This window comes from Phoenix dactylifera, chromosome 3, assembly GCF_051530095.1.
Source record: "Phoenix dactylifera cultivar Ajwa chromosome 3, Ajwa_hap1_PhDact_Kaust_v1.1, whole genome shotgun sequence".
Lineage (NCBI taxonomy): Eukaryota > Viridiplantae > Streptophyta > Magnoliopsida > Arecales > Arecaceae > Phoenix > Phoenix dactylifera.
This window is the reverse complement of record NC_143192.1, coordinates 40,974,349-40,999,637: the sequence shown is the minus strand read 5'-3', so window position 1 is coordinate 40,999,637 and position 25,289 is coordinate 40,974,349. Positions and strand designations below refer to the sequence as shown.

The window sequence follows — 25,289 nt, the reverse complement described above, 5'->3', positions numbered from 1 at the left end:
AGGAGAAAACTTTTACCGTCCGGGGAGGTTGTGAGTCGGTGACCGGAGCCGCGGAGGTTGCCGTCCGGGGGAGAAGGACGCGAAGAGCCGCCGGCCGGTCGTTGAAGAGGCGACGACACCGAGAGGAGGCGGCTATCAGGCTCTCAGCGAGGGAAAAGGGGGGGCGGGGGCGGCGGCGGCGGCGGCTCTCAGCGAGGGAGGGGAGGCAGCGGCGGCTCTCAGCGAGGGAGGGGGGGTGCGGCGGCGGCTCTCAGCGAGGGGGTGCGGCGGGCGACGGCTCTCAGCGAGGGAGGGCGGCGACGGCTAGCTCTCAGCGAGGGAGGGGGGGCGAGGGAGTGGGGGGGGCGGCGGCTGCTCTCAACTAGGGACGGGACGGGAAGGGAAGGGAAAGGTTAGGGTTTTTTATTTAAGTCGGTTTGCAAGCCAAAGGCTGATTTGGGCTAAATCGTGATTTGGGCTAAATCGGTTTGCAAGCCAAATTTCATATCAATTTTTTTTTTTATTTATAAGGCTGATTGGATGGGACTTGCAAGGCAAAAATATTTTTGAACTATAAAGTATGGTAAAAAAATTCTATAAAGCAGGAAACTTGCAATAGGGGTGCAAATGGGTCATGGCCGACACCATGAGATTTTAAAATGAGAAGAAGAAATTTGAGTTTTATAGAGAGCGATTGGAATTTGGATTGTCGAAGAAATTTGGGCGGAACGGCGGGCACACTTAGTTTCATTTTGGATATTCCTCCTTTTATTTTTTCTTTTAATTTAGGTTTACTCAAAAATAATATTTTTAATATTTTTGGAATTAAAAATTAAATTTGGTGACAGAAATTTTTGTCAATAATCTGTTACTGCCAAAAATAATCTTTTAAAAATTTATAAATACTAGGGTTACTATATTTGTGACGGCTGCATTTGTCACTGTCTGGTTGCAATTTTGGTTATCATATTGCTGACAGATACCCTGTCACTTGATGGTCACTAAGGTTTGGCGCCCATCCTACCCGCGCATTCTGTGACCGGTCTGTCACTAAACGGTCACTAAGTTTACACCACGGTGACCAAATTTCTGTCGGTCACTAATCCGTCACAAATAGTAACTGATAACGGTCCGTCACTAATTTCCCGTCACTATACGCGTGTTTTCTGGTAGTGATATCAGACTTAGCTTGTTGTTACAAGAACCAAGTTTGTAGAAGCTATGTGTCGAGCTGAGCTGAGCTCCTATTCATTTTATAAGACTAAGGTCTTCAAGCATGACTTGTTTTTATTTAAAAAATGTTCACGTTCGACTTGTTTTCTAGCTGAACCAAACTTTTAAAAGCTTAACAAGCTTAGCACCACCCCTCCTCACATGCGGCTTCCGGCCGTGCACGTAGGGGAACAACAATGACTGAAATATCAAAATAATAACCAGAAGTATTAAATAAATAATTAGCGTACGCGTCGAGGACTCAAGCTCATAATCTCCAACAAACCTATATCTTATGCCATGTTGATGAACTAATTAATCCCAAAAAGATAATAAATGGGATAATTAAATAATTAGTTAGTATAGCAAAGTATATCAAACTTAAGACAAAGGTGATCCATTGCCAAGCTGAGCTCTAGCTATTACAGATTTACAGTGCTTGCTGCTATGAAACTTTCCACGGTTGCTGCAGCATGGTTGGATTATGACGACTAATTTGGGACCACGTAGAGTTTATCTCTTCAAATGTTGAGTAGACCCCAAGGGGGTCTGTATAAAAGCCTATCCTGTTTACAAGATAAGCTTGGCCTTGACCACGTAGACTAATTTGGGATACAAGGATTCGATGTAATCGGAAAAGTCTCTTATTATCTCATCACAAAAGAGTAAAAGATAATGTATTTTATTTTCAAAATATTCTACTTCATTCATGATATTTTTCCTAGGTTATATATATTCTGATGATAGCTCAAGCCAAACGAAGAAGATATATATCCATCAAGAGAGCTTTAGAGACCATCCAGGCAACCCCGGAATGACCAGCTTGAACTGGTTTTGTTGACTGTTCTACATGTTCATGGTTATTTTGTATCAAACGATCTTATAATATATAAAGGATAGACTTATTTAGGAAAGCAAGTTAGCAGCTCTTATGAATTATGTGCTCCTTGAATTATAGTAGCTCTTCCGGTACTTGAGCTTTGTCATGTATATATATATATATCATTTCGACTAGACCGCGAATGCCGAGCAGCTTTTAAGATTCTTGGTCATGGTTCTCTGTCGCTTTAATTCACATTTACCATTGTTGCTGCCATTCTGAGTACCATCCTTGTGGCAGAGAAAAGTCATGTCTGGCCACGCTGCACGATGATCGAACAACGTGTTTCAGGTGCTGAGCGACCGATCAAAAATATATACAAAACTTCGATTATTATACACAAGCCCAAAAGCTTGCAAGGCACCCGAGTGGAACCTAGAATCCTCTCTTAAGTAACTATTAGGCAAAGGCCTCATATTATCTCACACTATATCACCTAGACCTAGCTAGATTTGGTTGCACGTAAGTCGTAACATGCCAGATAATACTACGGCAGCATACCTAATTATAATATCGGCTGCAGAGTTAACTATGGGACTCCTTTTAAGGCGAATATATTGTTGCTTTCACCCAAAAAAAAAAAAAGGACAATGGATGCCCGATCTACTATGGACTCGTGACCGTCGAGACTAACGTGAAGCCAAGTCTGCATATTTATTATTATTTTTTTTTGCTAAGGCCAAGTCTGCTTGACTTGAGGTCAAAGGCAGTAGAGGTGTTGGTGGATGGTGGCATTTTATCGTTTGGTGTACCAAGGAGAGTTCCCGAGGGCAACCAGACGGCCAACATGAACGTGATTTACGGGCCAAGCCATAGTGCGCTTGCCGGCACTTTGCATGGCGGTGCGGGGGAGATGTCAATTTGATTCCTCATCACACGCACCGTCCACATCACCGAAAATATTCTCATCATATCAGTAACCATCCTTTCTTGATCTATTTATAAAACTCGAAGGATTATTTAGTTCCCTAAAAAAAATCAAAATATTATTTTTCAAAAATTGATTTTTAAAAATATAATATCTGAAAAAATAATTGGCCGAACATCTATTTTCTTAAGAAAGTTAAGCAAAATATCCATTATATCCTTAATAAAGAAAAAGATCTTAACATTGATTTTGGTGGCTTAAGGGTAGTTTAAAAAAAAAATCTAATTTTCAACTAGCGAAAAATTAGCCTTTTCATATCTACCATGAATTTTTTTATTAAAATATAGAATCTTATTTCTATTGAAATGCCACTTTTTTATCTTTTTTTTAAAAAAACTCCAATCAAATAAGGGATTTTTTTTTTATTTTCTATTGACCATACTTTCCTTCTTTTTTTTTCCTGCAAACCAAACAAGTCCTGATATGTACATCTTTCGAAATAGAGGATAGATTGTAATATTACATAATAAATAATTAAAAAAATATTAATTAGTTAGGGATCACCATCAATCATGTTTCCTTTCACATGCAGCTGCACATGCATGGCATTAGGCACGAAGATAGTCCGCTTTAGAGCTATTTGCGTGCACAAGCAAGGCTTGATTTAGCTAGGCTTGATTTAGCTTGTTTTCATGGTGAAAATTTTATTAGAATGCAACTAGAAGTTTCATAATGATAAGTTTTGTAAACCTTATCATCACTCTCCATTACAATGGGGGGATTCTCTTACCAACATCCTATGCCAAACATCAATTTTTGAGCCTACATTTTTTGTGGGAATTGCCAAACACCAACATCCTCATGACTTTATTTTTTTTCTATATCTCAGAGGCAAAATTGGCATTTCAACCCTATTAAATCATCTAGCCAGCATGTTTGGTACCAAAAATATCGAATTTTACATCATTCCAAGAAGATTTTTTGGTAAATATAGCAACTCCCATTTACTATATCTTCGTTTAACAAAAAAATTTTGGTGCATGCACTAGAGGAGTTGGCTTAGGGACCACTTTCTCTTTGGCCACATACTTTATGGCACCATTTTTAAATCTGAACTCTTTCTACCAACAGAGTCCATGTGTTTCATGACTTTCAACCCAAAAAAGAAGAACATATGTGAAGCATTCTCATGTCATCAGTTCCGTAGCTTTTCTTCCTTTGGAAGCTATCCATCCCTCTCCATCCATCCATAAGATCTTTCTCCTCCTTCCCAAATCCATTTCTCCTTCTTTCTTTTCGATGATTTATTTGTCAAGTGTGTATCACATGACCATTAACCATGCGCTGATGGATACTATGCTTTGAAAACTATGTACTTATTTGTCAAGTACATCTCATATAGCTATAGACTATGTATGAGTGAACATCATATTCTGAAAATTATATACTGATTTTTCTAGAGATATATATTAGGTCGCTAGATGGCTTATCTACCAAATATATATCACATATGGTTTATGTACTGATAAATGTCATATTTTGAAAACTGTGTACTAATTTACCTGGGGGTATATATTGAGTCAATAGATGACTTATTTACCGAATATGTATCATATGGCCATAGATTGTGTACTGGTGAATATAATGTTCTGAAAACTATGTACTAATTTTTCTAACTATATATACTAAGTTGCTAGATAGCTTATTTATCAAATGTATATCAAATAGCTATGAACTATTTAATAGTGAGTATCATATTCTGAAAATTATGCATCGATTTGCCATATATATTAGGTTGCTAGATGACTTATTTTTCAAATATATATCACGTGGTTATGAACCGTGTGTCAATGAAAGGATGAGAAAAAAAAAGAAAAAAAAAAAAACTTAGAACGGAGGAGGAAGATCTCACGGGCAGAGAGTCATGGGGTCGACGCCAATCAAAGGATGGATTGCGTGAGAAGAAGAAGTTCCATCCCATCTTGCCCTTTTTATTTTTATTTTAAGATCAGTGCCATGTATTCGTGGCCAAAAACAAAGCAATCATCATCGGATGATCTTCTCCATCTGTCCTTCGCTATCTGCCTAATTAAAATAATATAATATTTTTAATTCAAAGCTTCTTGTAAATCTAAAATGATAATGTATTTTGTGTAAAAGTGACACAATCAATTGACCTTATTTTTTTACTGCAACGGTCCGCTACTTCCTTGTCTAATACCTTCGGAACCAGCATGAAAGCCTGAAAGGAGGATACCTTGTCTTTTGTTATAATGGCAATCAAAGGTTTCACAGATGGGAGCCATTATAATGTGGCAGGGAATTTATTAATGCCTCGGTGTACGGGGAGTCATTCAAGCCGTCCAATCAATCGATAATTAATTGTCACACCGTAACGTGCAGGTCGGTGGGAAATCGTTCCAGATCCGGAAGGAAACATCCCATCTGCGACCCATATTAGGTTGGGTTTAAATTTAAATTTTTATTTTAGATTTTAGATATAAATAAATTTCGATCATAAATAAATCAACCATCTAATCTGGTTATTAAATAGATTAGATTTAGATTTAGAATTTTTTTTACTCATTTAGCCTGTATAATAATTAAATCGGAACATAATTCGATTTAATAATCCATTTTTTAATCCATTTAAAATCTACTTAATTTAATTAAAACTTACTCAATTTATTTATATTCCAATTAATCCTATACCCTTAACCTATTTAATTATTTAAATTTATTTAATCCATCGAAAATAGATCAAATTCGAGCTGGTGAATTTTTGAATCGATTTACATCTGATTAGATTGTATCCATGATTACTACCGGTGAGGATAGCAAGCAGATACATGACAGCTGTACGTATCATTGAGTCCGGCTGAAGGAAGCGTATCACGTATGAAATGCTATGCTGTTTTTTTTTTTTTTTGATACAACGGTAACTCAAACAGCTCTAATGTGAGTACAACCAATAAAATTAAGAAAGAAAAAATAGCGTAAACATGAAGAGGTAGCTATATCAGTAGTCCACAGGAATGCCGACAATAAAAAAGGCGACCCATTCAGCCGCCTTATTGGCCTTTCTAAAGTATGAACTGTCTGAAAGAAATCCAAATTTTCCATCAGTTGGCGGATATCATGCAACAATGGACGCCCAAACCTACACCGATCCTTTTCCCAAATCTAATTAGTCATGATAGAAGAGTTCCCTTAAGAATGCTATGCTCCTTGGTGTCGGCACCGTGAGAGTGACGATCAACGGCCGTTGGAATTGGAGCGAAACCTTTGGGTTAAGGAACGGGGACAAGGACAAGTGGTTGCAGCATCACGGAGTTCTTCCACGCGGCAGGGACCCAAACGCGCTTCTCCATTTCCGCGTGAGATAGTTTTATAAAGGGGTATGAAATGTCTGCCTACAGTGTTTTGATTGGCTAAAATTGGAGCGACGTTATATTTACCATGCAGCATTTGGTACAGGCTCATATCCTTATGACAAGGGCATGATAGAGTTTAAACGACGAATCTTTCTCAACAGCTGGCTTTTGATTTAGATGGGTGCAGTTTCATCGGAAAGGGTTAGATCACAATCTATTATAATTGCAGTAAATTTGTTCACGGCAGATGGATAGATCAAGTTAAAAAAAAAAAAAAATCAAATTTTCTAATCTCTTTAAATTCTTTAAATTATCTTTTACAAGACGTCTCTTTCAAAAAAAGTTGTAACTTTTTAGAAGAGAACACTGTCTTTCGAAAAGATACGATATTTCCAAAACATTTCTTATCTTCGGAACTATCACATCTCTGATAGAATCTATCTCCAGGACTAATCCTAATCTAATCTTATTTTTCTCTCTTTCTTACTGATACTCTGTCTTCTAAAGAGTTTCTTCCATAGACAGAATTCTTCTACTCTTCAACTTTTTGCTTTATATCTTCTTCTTTTTTAATCTTTTATTCTTTTCTGGGCATAAGAAGGAGTCGGTCGGATCAAGCCTCCTCAGCGATCGTGCTCGTTAGAGAAGGATCAAGTTGAGCCGAATTGTTGTACCTTGGGAACAAAATCACCGCAAACCCGTACGTAGGAGGCGAATCACATTCTTAGGGCAGTGTATATAACACGCCTCAATCTAGGCAAGCTCTTTTTAATCTTCTGAATTTATTTTAGTGAATTATTCTTTTATAAAATAATGTTATAGCAATTTCAAGACAATAATTTTTTCAACAGGTTTAATATCCAAATCTCTTCAATATTGCAGTAACGTTCAATGTCGATTCGTTTTTCTTTTTAGTCATTCTTGTTAAGCTCTATCCAGGGTATCAAGCTATTTCAAATCTTTTAGGGATGCACACTTCCTTAAATCGTGTTTAGTTATGCATCTTCATTAGCATGTATCGAATGGTCAACTTGACTTAATTTAGCATGTGGATGCTTGTTCTTCCAAAAGATGAATGCATATTTTTCAATTCATATAACGATAGTGTTACATATCTGCATTCATAGGTAAAAGTCACCCACTTACCATACGAAATATGTTTCTTCCATAGCTATGAAAATAATATCTAATATTTTCTTAGGACCAATATCTGCAACCAAATTATATAATACATAATGTTTGTGATTTTCACTTGCATGCATGTGTACTAAAAAACACTATATCTATATATATATATATATATATATATATATATATATATATATATATATATATATATATATATATATATATATATATATATATATATATATATATATATATATATATATATATATATATATATTATGCATTCTTCTAGAACCAATGTATTCTTAGGACCTATATATTTTCTTAGTTGTTAGGTGCGCCTTGCATTTTTTATTGTCAAAATATTTTGATTAGTCAATAAGAAACTGCATGTCTATCACTTGAGCAAACCCATCCTATTCTAAAGCTCCACGGCAATGTCACTAGTTTATAAAAGTCAAAATATGAGGTAGGAAACACTCAATGCCGTAGAATACTCTCCTATCGCCATGTGATGATAGAATAAACTAAATCATTGCCATCATCTAAGTATTTTCCTTCATCAAATACATGGACAATCAAGAAGTAAAACGAGGGCATGGCTAAAAGATTGAGCAAATACTACAACTCACCATCAGTTGCAAGTCTGTTTGAATTGTTGCAGAATTGATAGAAATCCTTCAAGTTAAACTGCACTTGCAGGCTGTTTTACAATATTTTGTGATGGCCAAGTTGGTCATTAGACAAACTAATTTTTTAGAAGCATCTTTACATAGATTTAAGTATGAGTTACACAAGATTTTATTTCATTATAACTACAAAATTAAACCAAACACTGGTTATGTAGTTATAAATATAACAACTACAACCACATACTATCGTAATTGCATATATTTCTTATGTACCTAAAAACTATCTTAATAATTTACTATGTGAAGATTGATGTCGAGGATAGCATATATTTGCATAAAACTTCAACAATTTATAATCATTATTTTTAAAATAGTAGACCTTTGCTATCAAATGTTTTAAAACTATACAAACTATTTTAAAAATGCAAAATTGCTTTCACCTTTGATGTTATTCATTTTTCTTCTAACATTTTTTATATAACTCGGATTCACCATCCTTAAAATCTCGTCTGACAACTTAGCCCGTCAACCAAATGATAATATATGTTCAGCAAAATCAACGATCAATCAAATCTTCGAGCAATTAATATGAATAGTTACAGCTCGACGCGATCTCAACATGCTTGAAAAAGAAATATTGTAACCGACCAGATCAACAAATAAGAAAAGTGCCTAATTACAACGCACCTGAGAAAGAAAATCTTAATTGCCTCGAACGGTAGATATGAAAAGAGCTCAACTGCTAATCTGCGAATTGTGCGATCCTAACTGCGCAAATTCGCGTCCTCTCCTCTATAAATATCAGGCATAGAGACCCCTAAAGTACAATAAGAAATCCGAATATTATATTCTCATACATCTATCTCATTTTTATCTCTATTGGTTTCTCTCAAAACTCTGCTTGACTTAAACATTGGAGGGTCCCTAGTCGGATATGTTCTCGTGACTTCCTGTTCCTTTTTTGTGGTTGCAGAACAACTTTAGCATCATGCTATTTTTCTCCAACTCAACTGAGCAGGCTCATCCATCGGCTCGTCTACTTGTCAAGACCGATTTTTAGTGGCAACATTTATTTATTCCCAACATACTAGATAAATATCAAACAAGCCTTGTCATAGTTCTACGAATTCGAATGAGGCTTATCTACTATTGGCAATCTGCATTCAGCTCTCTCCTATCAAAAGAAACATGCCATGTTGTCATGGGGATAATAACACCATTTGCAGTCATAACTGTTTCAATTTCAAAATCATGAGGCAATTACCTCAAAAAAATGTATATTAGAAAGACAATTGGGGGTAAAAATGAGCCAAGCAGCTCGTGAGCTCCTTAAGCTCCACTTAGAGACCGAGCTCAACTCGATTATTACCGAGCTAGAGTTGCACTCAAGTAACTCAAACAGTTTTTTGAATCGGGCTCGAATAGCAAAATACTCAGTTCGAAAGCTCGCAAGTCTAGTTGAATATATATATTTAATAATATTATATTTTATATATAATATATTGCTAATTTTATATTTTAAAATATAATATTATAATATTTTGTTTCAATTTTATCTTCTAATTATGATCAAAGCTCGACATAGAGCTCAACCTCAAACTTAAGTATAACTCAATTGATATTCGAATCAAATCGAGCTGATTTTGAGTATTATTATTATTATTTTAATCAAGTTGAGCTCGAGCTTGAATATTGAATTGAATATTGAAGCTCAATCGGTCTTAGGTTGATTTTAAATTTGAGTATTTTGAATCTACTCCAGCAAGAAAAATTAACTACTCGCCTTCGTTGCGCAAGGGGTTTTAAAAAAAACACCATGCTTTTCTCCACATCTTGGTTGACGATATATAGCGTCATCATATGACGTCGACGAGATAATGTATGTGCTGACGTCACCATCGAGGGTTCAAGCTTTATAAAGCCATTCGTTCGAGGCTTCTCACCGCACTCCTCTCTCTCTCTCTTCCCCCATCTCCGGCCACAATTACTTCCCAGGGCTCCTTTCCCGCCTCTCATGGCGGACCAACTCCTCTCCACGGGGCCCCCCCGCCGGACCCTCCCTGAGAGCTACGTCCGGCCGGAGTCTGAGAGGCCCCGGCTCGCCGAAGTCGAGAGCGACACGAACATTCCTGTTATCGACCTCGGCGCCGACAATGAATCCCATATCATCTCCCAAATCGGCGCCGCGTGCCAATCCTATGGCTTCTTCCAGGTCTCACTCACAAACTTTATTTTGCTCCTTCTAAACTGAGTAAATTCCGTGGCGGCTCTTATGCATTTTTACATAGTTTTCATATCCTTTTGGTCATAGATCGTGAACCATGGGATGGCTATTGGATTGATGGACGACATGGTGGAGATTACCCGGGAATTCTTCAGCCTCCCTCCGGAAGAGAAGGCGAAGCTGTACTCCGATGACCCTGCAAAAAAAATCAGGTTGTCGACGAGCTTCAATATCCGGAAGGAGAAAGTCCACAACTGGAGAGACTATCTCCGGCTTCACTGCTATCCTCTGGAGGACTTCGTGCCAGGGTGGCCTTCCAAACCCCCTTCGTTCAGGTCTGTATCGGAACCAGCTCTGTTTTCTCTACTGTTTCTTTAATTCGACGTAGTGTTCCAAGGGAATATGGAGGATATGAAAACTAAAACCTACTCACGTGGTGCCAAAATTTCCTTGTTTAAGCTAATTGCATCTCTAAGCTTGTTGGCTTAGGCTGGTCCGACCCTGGTTACCTGAAGACAAAGCTTCGGCATGGGGACTCGTCTTACGCAGCGATTTGGCTGCACTCTGTTATCGATGTTCTCGCCTCAGGCTGCTCGTATCTCGATGACCGATGAGGACCACTGAATGGTGATTATGCAGTAACGTCGTGTGGGGAACGAGACGCGGAATATGATCTCACACAAGCTTTGTGTGTATGAGAGGAGCATGCCAGTTCTTGAGGTTCCAGCGGAGAAATCATACGCTGCACCTCGTGCACGACCACACGAACAAATCGTGATAACTAGTACCATGAACCATTGACTTTGTACCGGGAGGGGAAAAAGCTTCACGGATTCTAGATGCCTCTTTTGTTTAAGCAAAGCAACTTGAATAAGATGGAAGCTCTATAAATTAATCCTTCGTAAGCTATCTTACTGCCTAATAATGTTAAGATTAGTTTTATTTATCTACATAGGATTAGTATTATTGGTTCTTGTCTTAAAGGGCGGAACCATGGTTTTCAATTCAACTTTCTTAGAGTAGGAGCATTTCATAATAGGAATCTCTAGCATGTTATGAGCCAGCATTTGTCTACTCTACCTGGCATTTGTCTCTTCCACATATATATATCATGATTTTGATGGCATGAATATTATAGTCAACAACAAAAATGTGGCAATTTTGCAGTCATGGAGAGACTTATCGCTAAAAGGAAGATCGAATCCATGGCTCAGACATGCATAGCTCTCGTTTTCACTTTGAATCCTGTTAGTGGGGGTAGAGCTTCATATATGGTGGCCATTAACATGCCTGTTTCGTGAAGAAGATAGCCCATCCTTAAGCAGAGCCTCTAGGAAATGTAGGGCCACAAAAGACTTGACCATCCATGCGAAGTCACATGCGAGTCATATGGCTACTAGGCTCTAGAATCTTGAAGTTTACCTACTTTACCTCACTTGTTCTCTTTGTAAACTACCTCGATGAGTTGATCTCAAAAGCTTGCTCTGATTTGTTTTCCTCCCTCATCAGGGAAGTGGTGAGCAGCTATTGTAGGGAAGTTCGTCATCTAGGCTTCAAAATCCTTGGGCTAATATCTTTGAGCCTGGGTTTGGAGAAGGACTACATTGAGAAGGTTCTTGGCGAGCAAGAACAACACATGGCCATTAACTACTACCCGCAGTGCCCGGAGCCTGAGCTCACATATGGCCTACCAGCCCACACTGATCCAAATGCTGTGACGATTCTTCTTCAGGACCAGAAGGTGGCTGGCTTGCAGGTTCAGAGGGATGGCAAATGGATCAGAGTGGATCCCCACCCCAATGCTTTTGTGATCAACCTAGGCGACCAAATACAGGTGACATAGGCTTACAAAGCTCTACGATTCATAGCTAATTCCATGCCATCTCAAAATGCTTGCATCTCAGCATTTGGGCATGTCGGAAAGTTCTTCTAAATTTCAGCTATTATCAGTGCACAAAATTTTATATTTGTGAATGCAGGCATTAAGTAATGGTAGGTACAAGAGCGTTTGGCATCGGGCGATAGTCAATTCAGACAAGGAAAGGATCTCGGTGGCGTCTTTCCTTTGTCCATGTAACAGTGCAGCCATCAGCCCTGCAAAGAAACTCACCGGAGAGGGATCCCCAGCCGTATATAGGAGCTACACATATGACGAATACTACAAGAAGTTTTGGAGCAGCAACTTGGATCAGGACCATTGCTTGGAGCTCTTCAAAACCTAGCCGCATCCACCATGCTGTCCACAGTCAATGTTTATACTTTGTTGCGATCGACATGTGAGAGTTTGCTATCAACACACATCATCAACTCCAGAAGCTTCCCCACTGTTTCTCCCCCATGTGCTCAGACCAAGTTATCCAACGGTCACTCAAAACGTTTCAAGCTGAAATGTTTCAACTACCTTATAACAGCAGGAACGGATTCTGGTGCTGTAACAGAAAGTTAAACAGAATCCGTTGTGTACTATTGAGCTTCAAAACAACTCTGTAATGAGCTCTATATAAGCTCATGAATTGCGACTGACCATGGTAATAAAATGATACCATTTATCCCATCATCTCTTTATCTATCTCTTCAAAAACTTCTTCATGGTATCAGAGCCTAAGATCCTGTGCATCCTCTCAATCTTTCTCTCATCATGATGGAAGACCTCTAACAACAGATGTCAGGAAAATCAATCGATCTGGAAGTTTGACTGCTCATGGCCTCTTCCGGGCCTGTTCATGCCACAGGTGCTGCAGAAGACATACAAGCTCAGGATGTTCAAGCTATTCCACCTAAACTAAAATTCCTGCTGAATCAGATTCGATCCTTGGTACCAAATCAGCTTACCTCTGATAATTACCTTACATGGAGATCTCAAGTCATTAGAATCTTCAAAGCTAGCGGATTTTTTGGCTTTCTTGATGGTTCATCTACACACATTCAACCATCTGATACATCGGATTCTTCAGCATATGATGCTTGGTTTTTTACGGATCAATTTCTTGCCATAGCATTGAACTCCATCATCTCCTCTTCTGTTCTTCCATATGTCATTAATCTAGAACACTGTTACCAAATCTGAGCAGTTCTAGATTGCAGATTAAACTCTGCTACGAGAACACATATCATTCAGCTCAAAAGTGAGTTACACAATGTCAAGAAACGGCATCTGTCCATGGCTCAATATCTTGATGAGATTCGATCCAAAGTTGATGCACTGACTGCTGCTGGTTCGCAGATTGATCCAGAGGATGTTATTCTCTATGTTCTCAATGGGTTACCAGCCTCCTATGACTCCTTTGCAACGGCAATTCGAACCCGATCCTCCTCAATTTCCATGGATGTGCTTTATGCTCTCTTATGCAATGAGGAGATCATCTTATCCACTAAGGAAAGAGACCACCCAACACATGACTCCACGTTTGCTCTGTCTGCCGTTCAGGGATGAGAATGTGGTGGCAGACTTTCTTCTATATAGAGAGGTGGTGGTAGAACAAGACCACTTTTACGAGCTGGTGTTTGGATCACCTCTGGGCGTGGCAATGGTGGTAAGTCCATTATAGAATGTCAGATTTGTAGAAAGCGAGGATACTCTGCAGTCCACTGTTGGTATCGCCTAGATACCAACTACACGGAAAAACTTCTATCATCTTCTGGTCATCAGGCGTTCTTTACAGCACCTACAACTGCTGCTTCCTCTTTAGGTGATTGGATAATAAACAGTGGTGCCACAATTCACTTGACCGCTGATGCTTCAACTATAAATCAACCAACAGCCTTTCATGGTCCTGAGCAGGTATCTATTGGTAATGGGGAGTCACTTCCCATCCGCCACTCAGGAACTGGTATTCTTTCCACCCCAACTCTTTCACAAATTCTTCATGTTCCTACCATTTCATAATGGAGACTTTAAGTAATTTGTCCTCTCTTGCGGCCCTTGGCACTCGGTCCCGTGTCATAAGAGAAGCTTCGGTAGTAGCTCGCCCATGTGGTCCAGCTTTGGCCAAGTAAAATGCCGTAATTGCTTGTTTAATTACATACTCATTGGACTATTCTATCACACCTTATTCTGTATTCTTCTATTCTCTGTTTTAAGGCTATTATTTCAAGCTGAAAAATCTGACAGACGAGAAACTAAAGCTAAATTTTACGAAGCAAAAGAGCCTTAGCCTTATGACTTGCTCAAAAGATTCTGGATAACAATGGAGTCTCACTTTGTGGTCCTGAGAGGCGATTGACAATTTGTGGAGAACAATTGGAACCTAGTTACTGGTCTTACAGAGTTGCTCTTACTCCTCGATTTCTGATGCCAAGAAATACGCGATGCCTTCACATGAAGTTACCACTCTTTTTGTGCTGGCCATTTGTTGGGCCCTAGGTTATCAAGATAGCATGAGGAAACAAAGCCGATCTAAAGGACTTCCCTGAGCACACCTCCCTATGGATCTCTTATTCTCTTTCCCTTTACCACAGCCAAAGTTCGCCTTATCTGCCTAAAAGCTCACACCTGATAAAATCTTTGAAAGCACGGTCAAAAGGCTGCATGCTCAAACCTCGAGCGCTGAGGATCTTTGGCTTGCTGGTGATCAAATTTTGCTGCCCAATTAGCTAAGCACCTCACCTTCATGTTCTTGGAGTATTAGAGCCATCGTCGCCCGGATTCATTGAACAATTGCAGGCACCGGCCAAACAATTTTCTCCACAGCACCACTTCCATCACTTTCAGACAACCACCTTCCACCCAACCAGCCTTAACAATCCCTTCTCTCATTAATGTCATAGTTCCCATTTGATTTGTCGCATCAACATAATGGGCTCTGGGCACCAGTTCCTTCATGATGGTGCTTGGACCACTCAAAATTTAATGGTCCGCAGAAAGATCCAAACAGACCATCTTTTTGCCCTTGATTGTTGCCATGGATCTTGCACAAGATTGGAGTCCATAAAATTGCTAGTCTGGAGGGTTGAAGTGAAGTAGTGGCAACTTAATGATGTAGAGTTATGTTCTCCATGAGCTCGCTCGCATGGACCTCAAAAATACGTCAGCAGGCAAGGCAATACTATGACATAAACTGTTTGAGAAAGTACACAATTATATAATAGTTGTATTACAATGAGCAGACCTCAACGTGAAGGCAGGGCAAGCTTCTGCCACCATAAAGGTCACAGTAGTGAGAACCCATGACAGACCGCAATCTATGGTTGACTCGTTCTCGCTAGATCGGAGGTCATCGAGATTGCCCCCTTGTACCCTCCTCGGTTGGTAAAATAGAAGAAAAAAAAGACTACTCACAAGACAACTTGAAAAGACCGATACTCATTTCTCGAAGACAGTTTCTTGTAAGATTTTCAGCTTCAAGTTTTTCAACTGTTTATAAGGATGGCATTGACATATAAGACAGCTTTAAAGCACCGCTACTCGTTTCTCCCAAGGCAGTTTATGTGTTCCATCTTCTGCCTACAAGGATTTTTTATAGATTTTTTTTTTTTTTTGAGAAATAGGGAGGGATCAGTCTCACCAGTTTCATTAAGTAAATGAAGGTTTCTTTTAAAATATTCCTACTAAAATTTTTCAACTGTCTAGCAGGATAGCATTGACATTGAAGGCAACTTTAAAGGACCACTGCTGATTTCTCCACCATGATCCATTCAATTATTTTCTGCGCACAAGCTTCTTTTGGTAGATTTTTTTTTTACCCCTGACAATAGGGAGGGGACTAGTCTCATGACTCTCATCAGTTTCATTAAATGGAGTCTTTGTTTTTTAAGATTTCCAGTTTAAAGTTTTTATTTCACAGGCTTTCCAAATGTCAAAAATTAACAGGTTATCAAGCCAAATGTGCCTCACTGTTGGACCCTACGGTGGCACCATAGACACTTAAATTTTCGATTTAGTGACAAGCATGTTCTTGAAATATTTGCAGTCTGTCAAGATTTCCAAATACCAGCCCAATCTCATATTAAACAAGGTATGTAAGAACAGATTTTACTCCTTTAAAGAAAAGAAGGTATATGCCTTTTTAAATTTCAAAATCAACAATAAGACATTCAAATTGAAGATTTATATTATTGATCATTATTTATAATGTTAAAATATCTAGAAATCGAAATTATGTATTTTGATAATTTCTAATTTATGCAGATTGCGGATACAAAATAAATGGTTTTTATTATACAAGTATACTAAATACAAAATAAAGTATTTAAATTGAGATACATGCCATCTGCCATTTGGGATGAGAAAAAAAATGTTTTTTACAATTTAACCTCCAACATTATTTTTTTTGAACAATACAGTGCCATAGATTTTATTAGAGACGAAATAAGTGCAAAGGAGGGGGGTAGCGGGAGAGAGAGGGAAGGAGGGGAGCCCAACAAAATAGGACAGCCCAACCCAACTAGTCCAAGCCTAAAAGCCCACCCCCCCGGGCAGCAAACTCCAATCCAATCAGCACTAATGGAGAACCTCTTTTAGGCATTTCGTCGAACAGCCGAGATTTCTCATCACTTCCGTCAACCTCGCCGTTACCACAGCCCACTCCCCTGCTATCCTCGCTCTCTCTTTTGGCACCGACACACCTTCACACATGCTCCACTACCTCTCCACCTGCCGCCGCTACCGGGCATTCCAAGCACCATCCCTTCACCATACCTCCGCCTCAGGCTTCATCGCAAGGAGGACGCTGCAACCCTATTCTCCCTGGCTTCTTCGTCACTCCGGCCGCCATCCGACCCTTCTCCTCAGTCTCGGGCACCCTAGGTCAAGATTCCGGCCCAGCCCAACTTATTGTAGCTTTGCCTCCATGCAGCACCACCACGCCGCATTAGATTAGTCCGCTCTGATGCCACTCCTCACCCCGGGCAGCACCGCTCATCGCCGCCGGTCTTCCACGACAATGTGACCGTGGCCATGGCTCACCATCACGTGGCCACTGCTCCACGCTGCGGGCCACCGAACCATGACCACCTCTCACCGCTGTGTGGCCGCCGCGCCATCGCCGTGAGCCATTGCGCCGCCACCGCGTGCCACCTCTCCGCCTTGCTTTGTTGGAGACATTCCAACCGTCAGGGCCCTCCTAGCGTCCGGCGCAGCCTCCGTCGGCCTCCAAAGTAAACGTGATCCGAACTCAACCCAATGCATCAAGTCCAAGTCTGATCAAGTCAAGGACTTGGTCGAAAAAGCTTAAAAAAACTAACAAGTTGTGGAACCTTGATTGAATTATCGTCCTACAAAAAATTGCACTAAATGTTGTAACAGAGTAATTAGGAATAAATGTTGTGATAGAGTAATTAGGGATTCCAAGCTCATTGAATTTTTGGGTTGAGCTGGATTATATCATGTTCATCAAGTTAGGTGGAAAAACGATATAGTCTACACTTGGCCTAATCTCAAAAAATGAGTTCCAAGAACCATCATAAAAATGTTGTGGTTCATAGGCTAAGATTATGGTCTATCTGGCCTTTTTTTTTTCCTTTGGTATAAATTCTTTACTTTCTCTTTATTTTCTTTTCATTTTTAGCAGAAGTGACTCCCATATGCTACTATTATAGTATTATCCTGGAAGGTGGTTTGAGTTCTATCGTGACATGGTCATCAACTATAACACATGCCCACCAATTGTTGTTCGATGTGTGGAAGATTATCAGGAGCCTTGCAGGATTTGAAGTAAACTCATATGTATTGTGAGGTATATTATACTAAATCTTATGTGGCTAATTATTTCGGGGAGGTTGTTTTGGAGAACTCTTGTCCTCGGTGTAAAATGTTGCCTCATCAAGCAAACATACAATCAGGAAAGAAGGGTTGGGGTGGGGTTGGGTTCGATCCAATAATCAAACGGATCGGGTCCATGTCAGGGATTTTGACCCAAATCCCGCATCCAAGCTTAGATAACGGGCGAACCCATCTCCTAGGTCTATCTCTTCCTCTCACCATCCCCTCCTCTCTCCCATGGCGACCGCCTTGTCGACCTCTCTCTCACTGCCCCGCGCCCCCTCCCCGTCCCCCTGCAAACCCCACCTCTCATCCTCTTTCCTCCCTCCCTTTTCCTCCTCCTTCCGTCCACTCCTCCGCGGCGGACCCTCTCTTCTTCGCACTCCGAGGCCTCCCGCCGTGAAAGCCATGGCTCCACCCAAGTCCTCAGGGAAACCCAAAAAGGGTAGATCTCCAGACCCATACTTTTCCTTTCTTTATACTTCCCTTTGATTAACCTCTTCGAATTGCTATGGTTTTTCCTTTACTTTTTTTGTTGTTGTTGTTGTTGTTGTTGTTGTTGTGTGTTTCTGCTGTGAGTGCTGCAGTGGTGGGTGTTATCAAGCTTGCTCTGGAGGCGGGGAAAGCGACTCCGGCCCCGCCGGTGGGTCCGGCACTGGGGTCCAAGGGCGTCAACATAATGGCCTTCTGCAAGGAGTACAATGCCAAGACCGCCGATAAGGCCGGCTACGTGATTCCCGCGGAAATCACGGTTTATGATGTGAGCTATCTAATTACTTTCTTTACTTGGTTCTTGTTAACTTGATTTCTCTTCTGTTTGGTTCTGGCATGCAATCTCGTTCTTCTTCTTTGCCATTTGAGAGCGATTCTGGGGATTGATTTCCGAAAACGAATGCTTACTGTAGTAATTTTGTGGCCAATTTTATCTCGAAAAAGTGACATGGTTGTATATGATACGTTTCTTCTATGCTGTTTGAATAGGATAAGAGCTTTACTTTCATTCTGAAGACTCCTCCTGCTTCGGTTTTGCTTCTCAAGGCTGCAGGTGTGCTCCCCTCTGTTATTATTTTCAAAGTATTCGATAATGCAGTGCCTCTTTGTTACTGAAGTATACAGAATTCTAAAGTTTAATGCTTTTATCATATTAGACTACATGTAGCAGCTATTGAATAAAATATAAGCCATCTATGTAGAGAGAATCGATGATTGCTTTTCTTGAGAACCTTTTTATGAAGCATTTAGCCAATTGTACTCTGTGGCCGTCTGTTCCTGTAATTATTTAGCGTTAATTCTAGTAAAAGATATACATATATGACGAATTTTGTTAAGCAGTTTATTTTTTTCCTAAATATGAACAAATGCCTCACTTAAATTGACGGTTTCGTACTTCAACAATGAATTTCATTCTGACCCTGTGAATGGTTTGCTGTTTTGTGTCTACCATCTAGGTTTCATGAGGTTAGTTGCATGGGAGTGGTTCTTCTCATGATTGTTGAACGAACCTCCTGGCTTATAAAATATTGGAAAACTTTTGGGATCCTACTTTTTCCACAGTTTTGTATCTGAAAATGTAGATGCTGCTCATCCACTAGAAGTCTATTTTACATTTCAGATTAGATTTAATCCATATGAGGCATTGCTTGATAAGCACAAAAAAAACATCTTCACTTTGACATTAGTGTTGCTGGGACATGATATGTTTATGAAGATAAAAACATCATTAATAATCCTTCAAAGGTAATTTTAGTGTATCCGAACGCGTTACTAGTGGTCCATTCCATCACATAAAAACTTTGAGACGCCACAAAAACTTTTCAGAGAAACAGCATCCAAATTATTAGGACGGATCCATACAATCAGTTAATACACGACATAAACAATTTTCACCAGACTGAGTATAGAAAAGATTTCACTGATTTAATAGTCATATTTCGTGTTACATCTCGCGATTGCTCCAATGGGAAGCAATTTCTTATATAACCATCTTATATCATGACAAAAGAAGATGGATTTGACATTATTCTTACATTTTTATTTTTAACAAGTACCACGTCTCTGCAACTACCAAGTGGACAATAATGGCAAGTTTTAGGGTTAAATAGACAATTTAAATATAGTAATACAGCAGTCATATATATACATGTATTGAGAATAAGAAACTTGGTTTCTGTTTCAGCAATTTTGGTGGTTTCAGCAGTTTCACATCGAGTTATGGTCAAAATAGTTAGGAAACAGTCTAAAAAGTAAAAAATAAAGAAAAAAACAAGGAAAATTATTTTCCATCATTCAACTGTGTTTCATATTATCTATGTTCATAACTTTGTCTGCGTAGATTCAGCTGAGTTTAAAGTATATGTAAGTCATTTCCTTTTACTTGAGTGCATTTAAGTTATCTAAGATCATAATTTATATAATCTGGGTAGTTTCAAGCTGTAACTAAGCTATATTGAATCTCAATTTATTAAATATATCACATAAATGTTCTAATCTCAAAGTAAAATATCAAGTATCAATCTATCAAGTATAAACTCACAAGATATGTATTCATGATTATAAAATAAATTAGATTTGCCTATTCAATACTGCATACTATTGCAAGATTTACACAATTGATAATAGCCATCATCATCATTATCAGGATCTAAGTGGGAGTATTGATAAAGATGAGGATGATAATGAGGTAGCTCACCACGAATCCAAGTAGTTATAAAATGTTTAATCTATTGTATATGAAAAAATATTACTTTTGTGAAATGAATTGTGTTTTGTTATTTATGATGATCTTTGTAAAATACTATGATAGGGGATATTAGAAACCTTGACCTGAAGAATTATATCATTATGTGTCTCTTTTAACTCAAAAAACAAAAGGAAAATCCATTAAAAATTGATACTGAATAACTTATATACTTAATAAACAAACAGAGGACAAAAAAATATGATAGCAAACTTCAAAACAGAGATTTAAAAAAGCATCCATATTTATTTTTCAGTTAGTTTCGGTCAAAACTGATCGAAACAGCCAAAAGTGGACTTCCCGCCAAAACTGGCTGAAACACCGAAGTTGGGGTCAGTTTCGGTTTGGTTTCCTTCAAAACTTAACACCGTAGCGCAAACTTAAAAGAAAAGTAATAGTTAATTCTAAAAGATCCTTTGGTTATGTCCCTCTGTAGAGAATACAAAGTTTAATAAGGATAATTGTATCTCATAATGTGTGACCTTCGTGTAAGGGAAAAGTTTGGGTGCAGCACTATCTTGATTCCATCACACAAAAGGATGCCATGATAAATTCAAAAGGCATCCATTGCTAGATAAAAATATTCAAGCTGTTATGAGCCACACTTCTCTGCAACTCAAACTAATAGATTGTTTCCTCCATTGGATCCCCATTCACTCCCACTCCTTCACCTTCTCAATTCTCAGAAAGATGGAGGTTATCTACTAATATAAAAGTGGATAAGTTGAGATTTGCTTATGGATATGATTGTTGAATATCAATAGAGATTTGGGTGGGCTCATAAACACAAGCATAGCAAAGATGAGATTGTCGAGGTTGGCCTAGAAGCAACGCTTATTATGACAGTTTGAGTTTTGTGACATGCCAAATTGCCACTTTGGATGCACTCTCATGTGGAGAGGTACGCAAGCTTATTAAAATCTGGCATCTCATGTTGATTTGTATGTTTTTCCCCCTTTTTTGGCCATTCACTAATGAAGTGCCAAAAAATGTTACACTATATTTCTTTTTCCAATCCACCAATTTTCTCTGCTATCTCATAGATTATTGACATGTCTTGTTGAACAAAATGAGTACCACATGCTTTTATCAATCTATGCTGCCATCTCATGTATTGACATTTACCATACATACTGCTTAAGACAGAGAACTGGAAGTAGGGAAAGAGGTATGATACATTCAGTGAACATATGATCATCACAAGGTAACGGCTTTATAAATTGATGTTTGTCGTGGTTATCAGTCAACCACAATTTTGTGATTCAGCCTTTAATTGATGTGGTGATTGCATATCAATGAATGCTGTACCGGCCTGAATCTAGCGGTACGGAGCATACTGTACCGGTTCGGAACTGGTGCTCGGTATGGGTTGCGTATCAACACTCGATACACCAAAAAAATTTCATACCGTACCGTAACGACACTGTGCTAGTGTGGCACTGGTACGGGGTCCAGTACCGAGACGGCGAACCTTGTTGCAAATGTCATGTATTTTTAATATTAGTTTGGCAAGTCATTAATATTGGAAATAAAATATTTGGCTTTTTTTCTGAATTGCATCAAATTTTTTTTTAGTATAGTTGATAGTTGTGTCAAATTTTGTGCATACACCTTGTATGTCTCTACGAATGTATGCATATTTGAGACGGACAATGTTGTCCTCCAAACACATGGGTCTGAATTGGGCATTGTAAGTTGCTCCCCATATACGTCTCCCAATCCATATACAACACCACTCATACATGATCCTTTTCCATTGGTCCACACTATACACCAGGTGGTAAAATAAAATTTCTTCAGACAGGCAACACAAATGGCAGATCGGGCACCCTCATGGAATTTTTTGTGCATGTGGAAAAACAAACTTATTCAATGATAATAGATTTATCTTGCCTATCTTTCTCTACCAACCTTGCTTATTTTTAGCGGTCTGCTAAATTGATCGTCCCATTTGTGATGCCTAGGAGTTGAGAAAGGTTCAAAGGAACCAAAGCTAGAAAAGGTGGGGAAGATAACCATTGAGCAACTACGTGCCATAGCAACAGAAAAGCTGCCAGACTTGAACTGTAAAAATATTGAATCTGCCATGAGAATTGTAGCAGGTACTGCAGCTAACATGGGCATCGACATCGACCCTCCAGTACTTGAACCCAAGAAGAAAGTACTTCGATAGCAAGTATTTTTCTTATTCCACTGTCATTTTTTCTCAATTGGAATCAGTGGCTTGTAATTTCCACTTATGTGTTGGCATCCCTATTCGGTCTAAACAAATTTTTGGCCCTACTTTATATTCTTTTGGAACTCATTTGTTGTATACAAGTTGTCAAGCAGTAATTCTAATTATCCCCAATGTGCAAAGGCTTTTGTTGCATAAATTCTACTGCAGGCGGGAATCCTGAAAATGTTTGTTTTTTTTTTTTTGCCGGTCCAAAGGCAACTATGAATAAAACTTGGCATGGCATAGTTTTCCATCTGAAGGTAGCTACATTAGTGCTGTGATTTATCATTTATGAAAGTTCTAAAGAATCCAAACCATATATCTGGACCTACTTCTATTTTTTTCGGTGCTGGTTACGAGGGCTAGAGTCCTTGATAGGTGCAGAAGGTTTGCCCACAGTTCAAGTTTGTGGTGTTCTTCATTTTTTTTCTTTTCTTAGGAAGCGTCCACAGGCATCTCTCTCCTTCAAACACCTCTAATTCTCTCAAATTCCTGTAGTCTAGGGGGTTTGTGCTGGAATGTGTTTTATCTTTTAGAGAGGCATGGTGGGGATGTCTTCTCCTAATCCTATTGGCTGCTCACAGCGTGAAGGACGGAGTCTTGTTGGAAAGTAGAAACCGTGGAAGAGAAACCTTCAGGAGCCCAAGGATGATAGGAACCAAAAAGGAGGGTTAGGTTCCTTGAGTATTGAAGCTGACTTGCTATTATTCTTTCAAAAAGAGAGGATGGGATGTTTTTACCGGATAAGAAACCTTTTTTGGAGCATGCCATAGGTGATACAAGGAGGGGTTGATTCCTCGAGAGTTCTTTCTCATTCTGGACCTTGAGAATTAACCATTTGTCATGAAATTTGGAATTTCTGCCGCAGCATTTGCATTTTATGCATGCACACTTCCTTTTTTAAAAAATAACTTCTTTTACAAGTAGGGTAGAAGTAAACTTAGTCAAAATTAATCGATGTCCCTCGATGACTTTACCAATTGAGCCAATTGATATGCTCAAGCATATCTGTAATTGATCCTCGAGCACACGAGTTTACTGTGTTCTTCCATGTTCCCTGCTTTAAGATGAGCATCTGCTTTTTTTGTGATCTCTCGAACATCATTGAATGTTATTGATGATAATATTTTAGATAATAATAACAACAATAATCATCTTTGATAAAAAAAAAAAAATAACCATCATCATATAATTGTTCCATATCCATAATAACGACGGGGTACATAAAAATGTTCTTTTATTTAAATATAGTGGAAGGATATAGGATGAATGAGAAATTCCGAGATAAGATGGTTGAAAGCATCCAAGATATACATCATAGTAGCTTAGATCTTCACTATGGAGATGAGATTAACATTAGGACCGGCCTAAGACAAACTGCCGAGCAAACCTTTGCTCTAAAACGTGTCTTCATGGTGGAATTGTTGAAGAGGATTAAACGAAACCTTGTTTCACCCCTTTATGTTAAAGAAGGTAGTTAATTTCAATGATAGCTTCCTCCATCAACGAACAGGCCGTTCTCTCTTCGTCCTCAATATACCTCTAAATTTGCTTCAGATTTTTCAGTTAATAAACTTGGGGAAGCATCTCAGCTTCCTCCATGACACTTCAGATAGATAGATGATGACAGGGTCATTGATTTGGTAGCAATTCTTCTCAAATATCGCCTAGTTTTATCTTTCTGGTGCAGTGGCGCACGATAAAAGATTTCATGCAGTCGAGAAGCCATATTAGCGACTTATGCATGATATCAGGCCAAATTAGAACCATATCTCATCCTCCGACATGGACAAAATTCTCCATTCTATGCTTCCCTCCTGATAAGGTTATCAGATTTAACTCTTTGAGGGTTGCGACAGCTTGTGGGCCTGAACAACCAATAATGTCTTCCTTCCTCTCACGTAATCCACAATTCCATTACTAAGAAAATATCATTAAGACAATGCGTGCATCCCCGGAGACGGTGCCGACATTCACGTCGCTATAGTTATTATGATCCATGGTAAGATATTTTGCAAATCATTTGCCGACCCAAAAAGTGATAAGCTAAATTTCCCGCCGATGTTTCCAAAAGCATCTCACCTAGATATCGGCTATATAAACATGGGAAATGAAAATTTTGACGCGTAACACTTGCATTGTCGTTTTTCTGAATGACGCTTATGAACGTCGATGATTGATGAAGCTTTTGAAAAGCATTGCAAGGTCTCCATACTTTGTTGCTTCATTTAGACTGCCACTGGATGCCAAGAAAGTTGTTTCGTGGCATGGATGATGATGCTTTTTTCCGTCGCCAGTTTGGTAAATTCCACGCTTTAAAGCATTTCCAGGATATATA

The 25,289-nt window shown here is 38.9% G+C and overlaps 2 protein-coding genes across 2 annotated transcripts; both read left to right on the top strand.

Moving 5' to 3' along the window:
* Window positions 1–10,019: 10,019 nt before the first annotated feature.
* LOC103712793 (flavanone 3-dioxygenase 2-like) lies at window positions 10,020–12,854 on the top strand. The gene is made up of 4 exons (XM_008799420.5): window positions 10,020–10,285; window positions 10,385–10,632; window positions 11,807–12,131; window positions 12,277–12,854. Exons 1-4 carry the CDS (start codon window positions 10,088–10,090, stop codon window positions 12,517–12,519), a joined length of 1,014 nt encoding a protein of 337 aa, XP_008797642.1. The 5' UTR covers window positions 10,020–10,087; the 3' UTR covers window positions 12,520–12,854.
* Window positions 12,855–18,206: 5,352 nt separating this feature from the next.
* LOC103712792 (uncharacterized) lies at window positions 18,207–23,108 on the top strand. The gene is made up of 4 exons (XM_008799418.6): window positions 18,207–18,441; window positions 18,584–18,756; window positions 18,978–19,041; window positions 22,698–23,108. Exons 1-4 carry the CDS (start codon window positions 18,234–18,236, stop codon window positions 22,904–22,906), a joined length of 654 nt encoding a protein of 217 aa, XP_008797640.2. The 5' UTR covers window positions 18,207–18,233; the 3' UTR covers window positions 22,907–23,108.
* Window positions 23,109–25,289: the final 2,181 nt, after the last annotated feature.

Bases quoted from the DNA above. Each gene is read 5' to 3' on its own strand.
- LOC103712793 (XM_008799420.5), top strand. From the start codon at position 10,088: ATGGCGGACCAACTCCTCTCCACGGGGCCCCCCCGCCGGACCCTCCCT. The intron at 10,286-10,384 runs GTCTCACTCACA...TTTTGGTCATAG, and splicing joins AATCCTATGGCTTCTTCCAG to ATCGTGAACCATGGGATGGC. The intron at 12,132-12,276 runs GTGACATAGGCT...TTGTGAATGCAG, and splicing joins ACCTAGGCGACCAAATACAG to GCATTAAGTAATGGTAGGTA.
- LOC103712792 (XM_008799418.6), top strand. From the start codon at position 18,234: ATGGCGACCGCCTTGTCGACCTCTCTCTCACTGCCCCGCGCCCCCTCC. The intron at 18,442-18,583 runs GTAGATCTCCAG...TGAGTGCTGCAG, and splicing joins CTCAGGGAAACCCAAAAAGG to TGGTGGGTGTTATCAAGCTT. The intron at 18,757-18,977 runs GTGAGCTATCTA...CTGTTTGAATAG, and splicing joins CGGAAATCACGGTTTATGAT to GATAAGAGCTTTACTTTCAT.